The sequence below is a fragment of the Phaseolus vulgaris genome, chromosome 3 (genome assembly GCF_051622355.1).
Source record: "Phaseolus vulgaris cultivar YP4 chromosome 3, ASM5162235v1, whole genome shotgun sequence".
Lineage (NCBI taxonomy): Eukaryota > Viridiplantae > Streptophyta > Magnoliopsida > Fabales > Fabaceae > Phaseolus > Phaseolus vulgaris.
Window position 1 is genome coordinate 33334138 of NC_143500.1, and position 6765 is coordinate 33340902.

At 26.9% G+C, this 6765-nt stretch overlaps 1 protein-coding gene across 3 annotated transcripts; it reads left to right on the forward strand.

The window, feature by feature from the left end:
* The first annotated feature begins 3339 nt into the window (after positions 1 to 3339).
* On the forward strand, positions 3340 to 6150 carry LOC137807117 (Pyridoxamine 5'-phosphate oxidase family protein). Of its 3 annotated transcripts, none has more exons than XM_068607576.2 (6): positions 3340 to 3647; positions 3792 to 3827; positions 3966 to 4167; positions 4969 to 5047; positions 5199 to 5316; positions 5501 to 6150. In XM_068607576.2, the coding sequence occupies exons 1-6, from the start codon at positions 3493 to 3495 to the stop codon at positions 5544 to 5546; spliced, it is 636 nt and encodes a 211-aa protein (XP_068463677.1). In that variant the 5' UTR covers positions 3340 to 3492; the 3' UTR covers positions 5547 to 6150. The 3 variants fall into 3 exon arrangements, with proteins under 3 accessions (XP_068463677.1, XP_068463678.1, XP_090156810.1); XM_068607577.2 differs by having other exon boundaries at positions 5830 to 6150; XM_090300684.1 differs by lacking the exon at positions 5501 to 6150 and having other exon boundaries at positions 5199 to 5320.
* Positions 6151 to 6765: the final 615 nt, after the last annotated feature.

The following is a 6765-nucleotide window of genomic DNA, read 5'->3' on the forward strand; positions in this document are numbered from 1 at the left end:
TGATGGTAAGAGTTATGATATTTTTTTTTCTTTTCAGTAATAGATCCTATATATGAGGTACAAGGTTACTACTACTTTTACTGCAAAAAAAACCAGGAACAACAACTGTAGAATAAAAAATTTCCCTTGCTCAACTACTCAAACAAGAAAACCTGAAGTCATAACCCTATCTCCCATGTACTGAATAATTTACCATAATGAACTTATAAAACAAAACAAAAAGGCATTAAAACAATTATTTGTCGTTTGTAAAGTTAAAAACCATATTATTTTTTTTTTTATCAATTGTGCTTTTATATGTATTCTATTTTTAAAATAATCATACGTAGAAGTAGAGAGAGAAAAGGGGGGAATTACATAATTATTTTGTTAAAATTAGAAAAGATAATTTATTATATTGATTTATTATTGCAAAACAACCTTAGATTAAAAAAAGAAGGGACTAGTACTAACCAACTCTAAACTAAGTTATGTTAATAGGAATGACAAAGAAAGCATACTTAACTAAAATGAGTTGGGTTAGAATATTAACTTCTTTTTATGATATAGAAAACTTAACCTGAGAATATCTCCAATTAGGCGTCTATAAATAAAATTGATGATTTTTTTTAAAAATTACACTGTTTTAAAATAAAAGTAATAAATTTCATAAAATATAAATAAATGGATAATGACTAACTGAGGTATGCATGATAGTTAATTAATATATTAACTGGAATCATTAATAATATCACTTAAATTTATTATCCTTCTCAAATATATAATTATAAATATGAATTTAAAATGTATTTTAAATAAAAATAAATAAATGGATTAACCATATATTTATTATTTAAGAAATAAACTTATAATTAGGAAACATTAAAGAATTTTTATATTATTTTTCCTTTTTAATCTTCTCTTATCATTTTTACTTTTTCTTTTCAAGGTGAATATATATATATATATATATATATATATATATATATATATATATATATATATATATATATATATATATATATATATACGAAAGCTATTATCTCTTTTTCTGGTCATCAATGTATAATAGTTATTAAAATAATAATTATAATACATAATAACTATAGTAATAATTATTATTATTATAATAATAAAGAGAAATATTTTAATTGATGTACACATTAAATTCTTAGAAATTACACTCAAATGTGACTTTTTTTCCACATAATATAATTTATTACTGGCATAAGTATACGTGATATCTTACTACCACTTTTAATATTTATCAAAACAAATCATTTTTTTTTCCAAAAGAAAAACTAAATAAAAAATATTATGTTATCCAACACCATAGATACTAAACAAAAGAAAAAGATATTTCAAAAAAATAATTTTAAATTATAACTTACTTAAATAATATATAATGAACATTTTCTCATTTTGTGTATATTCGCTACATTCATATTTATATTTAATTATATTTAATAATTACAATATTTCAAATATCAAATTTATCCCTAGTAAAAGAGAATAAAAAATAATACATACACAAATTCAATTATTTTATTTTATTTTACTTTCAATCTTTGTTTTTAATATATTAATAAAGAGGAGTGATAATTGCAATAATTAAAAACCTATTTCATCATAGAGATTACTATTTTCATACCAGATATAATTTTCATACTATGTATAATTAATGAGGTGGTGATACATAAACACTCCATTTTCTACTCAAGATCTATCCAACATAAATAAAATAACATTAATATTATTTTAAAGGTTAATTATATATTAATGTTATTTAATAACCACATGTAAGAATTATTAAAGATCAAAATACTTGTTTGATTATCTTAATTATTAACTATTTTTTTTTTAAATATTAAAATTTTATTTTTTATATTAAAACTGAAATATATAGTTAAATGAGTATTTATCTAATAAAACATGTCTATAGTTATTTTAATGTATTAACTAGGCTCTCTTTCCTATCTAGCATCATTTACACTTTTATTTTCCTATTTAGCACCCTTTTTGTTTTTATTTCCTATCTAATACCTTTTTGTTTTTATTTCCCTATCTAGCACCCTTTTATTTTTTATTTTTCTATCTAGCACCCTTTTATTTTTTATTTTCATATCTAGCACCATTTCAAAAATATATAAATAAATAATAATTTTATTTTTTTTATAATTTTAATTCTGAATGCATTAAAAAATAAATATTTTTAATGTTTAAAATAGTTAGAAATATAATTAATGAATAAATAAATGAGTTTTTACAAAATAAAAAATAAAAAAAATAATAAATTTAAAATGTTTAGTTTAATTTTTTTTTAAGAATGAAGAAAATAAAAAATTAAACCCTATAACAACAAGTTGAATCTATAAACATAAATTAGTATTTATTTTTATTATTATTAATGATGTAATCATGTTAATTTCAAGTAAAAAATACAGGACATAATTATAAAAAAAAACAAAGTCAATTAGTATTAATTAATAGTGGACACACAAATAATATTGAAGTGTTTACCTTAAATGCAAAATCCTAAAAAAAATATGCAAATGTTACCCTCAATGCTTAAAAATGAGAAGAAAAAAATGCAAAAATAAATAAGTTTAGAAAATAAAAAACAACAACAATAAAATAAAAACAAAAATAAATAAATAAATAAAGAATGACAGAAAAAAATAATAAATAAAAACATAAAAAATATAAAATAAAGGCAAAACAAAATAAGATAAAGATAAAAGATATAAAAAATCCAAATAAGATAAATATAAGAGATATAAGACGATACTAAATAAGTATATGTTGATCATAAAAAGAAAAATAAATGAAAGATGATCATTCATTTAATATTTTCTTCAATGATACATTAAATAGTTTGTGCGAAATGAAACATAATTAATGACGAGAAGTGCACAATCCATAATGTTGGGACAAGTTATTTATGTGTGTCCTGGTGTTTGACTATATGAATATTTTTTTGTTCGATCATGTTGTTCTCTTATGTCCATATCCGTCCTTATTCAACTTGTTTTCTTTTTATAATTATAACCTGTATTTTTTACTTGAAATTAACGTGATTACATCATCAATAATAATAATATTAATTTATGTTTATAGATTCAACTTTTATGTTGTTGTATAGTTTAATTTTTTATTTTCTTCATTCTTAGAAAAATAATTTTTAAACTAAACATTTTAAATTTTTTTATTTATTTCTATTTTGTAAAATCTTTTTTTTTATTCATTAATTATATTTCTAACTATTTTAAATATTAAAAGTATTTATTTTTAATGTATTTAAAATTAAAATAAAAAAGTGCTATGGGAAATAAAAATCTAATGCTATAGGAAAGTGTAAATGGGGCTTGGGAATTTACCGGCATTAACTACTTTGACTTGAATTCTTTATTAAAAAACTCTGCAAGATGCTCCAAGAGAGCTACACTGCAAGGATAAAGAGGCAGTGGGAGAGATCGAGGGCAAAACACAGTGTTGTGTTTGAAATTGTATATTATGGGAATGAAAGCTTTCATATGTCTGATGTGGTTGTTGATGTGGGTCTCTCAATCCAAAGGCCGATTACTGTTCATCCCATCAAAACCCGACCCAAATGATGCTGCTGCCTCTGCTCGTTGGCTCGTCTCTCTCAATTTCTGGGGAGTCTTGAAGTACTCTCTCTTTCTATCTTCACCTCTTCCGTTCTGATTCCTGAAGTTGCATGATCAAATTATTGGGTTTTGGCCCACCCCTCTTTCAGTTATTTATCTGCTTATGGAACTAAAACTATTTGCCTTTTCCCCCTTTCTTTTCAGCACTATATCAGCTGATTTGGGTGGAGCTCCCTTTGGGTAAACCGTTTATTTACTCTGCTAAAATTTTCTGTTCATGGTTTGTGGTGCCTTCTACAGAATTAACCACTGGGTTATGCACTGGAATTTGTTAATTTTGAATGCTGAAAAGTTATTGTTATGTTGTCTAACATGCAGGAATGTGGTGTCATACAGTGATGGACTGACTGGTGCCGGCACTGGAATCCCTTACTTCTACTTGACAAGTCTAGATCCAACAGCAAGAAATGCACTGGAAAATGATAAAGCTTCACTTACAGTCAGTGAATACCCTCTTGGGACTTGTGGCACGAAAGACCCGATGAACCCTACTTGCTCAAAAATTTCCCTAACTGGAAAGGTCTGTGAAGAATTGAAGTTTATCCAATATGATCATGTGGATGTGTGAACATAGTGTTTTTCCTTTGTTTTTTTTTTTAAAAAAAATCTGTAAATTTTGCTCGTTTGCTATTTTCCATGTTCATACCAATATTTTTTTTTCATTGGATGCCTATAGTGAGCAGTTTGGCACGACATATATTGCTAGTGTTAGTGTTGGAAGCATTTCTGACACTCCAACACCCCAACTAAAAGTGTCCATACTCTTCAGTATTTCAAACCCCAGCCTCACGATTTTTTACAAAAAGTCAAAAGCATTCTTTGGGTGATAAGAATGTCTTTCTTAAAACTATGCCATCTTAACCTATGATATATGGGTACTCCTAGATGGTTGGTGTATCCATACTGGGTACACATATCCAGTACCGGTACTTTTTGTACATGAATTTGTTCTCAGACGCATCACTGGCATACAAATCAGTCAGTGTAAAACACTTAAGTTTCGTTAAAATGGTTTGGTTTGTGACTAAGTGAATTGTACTCTTACTTTTCTCCTTTCAAACACTGCCTTCTTTGAATGCTCTTTCATGCTTGAGTTAGAAGATTATGAAAAATACATTTATCTTAGAGTTAGTTAATTTATATTTTTATATTTCTGTACTCATTGTATTTGTACTCTAGTTTATACAATTTTTTGCATTGGCATAGATGTTTTTAACAATATCTACGTGACTTTGTGAAAAATCTTAAAGAAACTACTCTCAAGTTTTCTCTAATATCAAGTAGGCCTTGGGAAGTTGTTAACTCTTTCTTTGTGTTTCAGCTGAAATTGGTTGATCAACAGTCCAAGGAAGCCGAATTTGCTAGAAAAGCCTTGTTCTCCAAGCATCCAGAGATGAAAGGTAATTGGCTGATGATCCATGAATTAGAAGCATTCATTCTTTCTGTTTTTATGTGACATGTTGCTAAATTTCAATGCCGCCTTTCTCCTTGTTATATACATTATGGTGATAAAAATTGATTCTGAACTTATGTTTTACATATCGCTGACAGACTGGCCGAAGAATCACAACTTTCAATTCTTCAAATTAGAAATTGAAAATATATTTCTAATCGACTGGTTTGGTGGTCCAAAACCACTCACAGTGGAACAGTACCTTCATCCTAAAATGTAAGTACTATAACAGAAATACCATCCTTGAAAGGAAAAAATATGTGAACTAAAAGAAAAGGGGAGGGGAGGCAAGAAAATGTCACACTTGTAACCCTGAAATCATTCAAAATTAATTACATCTTATGGCATTTATCTATTTCTCATTTTTATTTTCCGTCCAATTTTGGTTCTTAATCTACAGGAACAATGTTGGCTTTTTGGTTCTTAATCTACAGAGTGCTCTTTGAATTGCTATTCCTATTGTGGGCTGTAAATGTGCCATGGAATTGTAAATAGATATACCGTCTTTTGAATTGTGTATTCCCTCCAAAATACTCTTGGGCCATGGTTCTTTATCCTTGTATATTTGAACTCTGTACATGTTTATGATCTTGGGTTCTTGCCCATTGTGTTGTGGCTATTATATCTGAAAATACTGTAATCATTAAGTGGAACAAAAGGCATCAAAGAGCAATAATTGATTACTATCAGTTGCTAATGCTTATCTCTTTTATCTGGGAATGGTTTCAGTCAAAGCATTTGAAGCTCCCATTGCGGCACAGCATAAAAAGATTCTTAATAAAAGTAATAGATTGTTCAAATGCTTCGGTCATTGCTTCTCCCTCTTCCATCCTGGGCATTTGTATTGCATTATAGCTGTTGGCGGTGCACATTCAAAGGGTGGTACTTACTTCTGATAAGGAACAGTCCGTTAGAATTTGCATCTGAATTCCAGGGATGGAAAAGAATTATTGCCTTGTGATTATTGATAATGAAGAGTTGGTAACTTAATATAGTGACTGAGGTTCTCTTATCACATGAGAATGAATTTGCCAATGGTAAGATGTCCAATGATGTTTTTAACTGTTTTTCTTCTTTTGGAGTAAAAATAACCATTTCCTTAATTTTACTGATAAATATACTAATTTACCTTCACATGCTTATACATGAAATCTTGTTAAGCATAGGCTTACACATAGGGATGGAAATAGGTTAAGATAAAATTTTAAGATGCCTTAGTTTGGACTTACTTGAAAGTGACAAGTGCCAAGTTTTTTTTTTTTTTTTTTATTGTACATTCTTTCCTATCTCTATCACCAAATTTGACACTAATGAATTATGATTAATATTACTTCCAATCTTAAACCTACCTTAAGACAATAGATGTGAGTTTTTGTTGTTGTATGTTGTTCAACTTTTCTATATATATTAAATGTAAGATTTAGAGTCACATTTTAAATCCTACAAAAAAGACTCCATTATTCTTATCTATATCAGTATGATCACATAACTTATGTGGAATTTATTCTGTTAATTTCTTTTATATTATTTTGTGCTTTTCAAAAAAAAAAAATCCTATATCAAACACGATTATTTGTTGTTTTTTTGAAATATTACGTGTTTATCTTTATCTTCATTTCAACCTATTTTCTTTATAAAGTTTGTTAAGGTCTATTATTGTGCATG

Bases quoted from the DNA above. Each gene is read 5' to 3' on its own strand.
- LOC137807117 (XM_068607576.2), top strand. From the start codon at position 3,493: ATGGGAATGAAAGCTTTCATATGTCTGATGTGGTTGTTGATGTGGGTC. The intron at 3,648-3,791 runs GTACTCTCTCTT...CTTTCTTTTCAG, and splicing joins AATTTCTGGGGAGTCTTGAA to CACTATATCAGCTGATTTGG. The intron at 5,048-5,198 runs GTAATTGGCTGA...TATCGCTGACAG, and splicing joins CAAGCATCCAGAGATGAAAG to ACTGGCCGAAGAATCACAAC.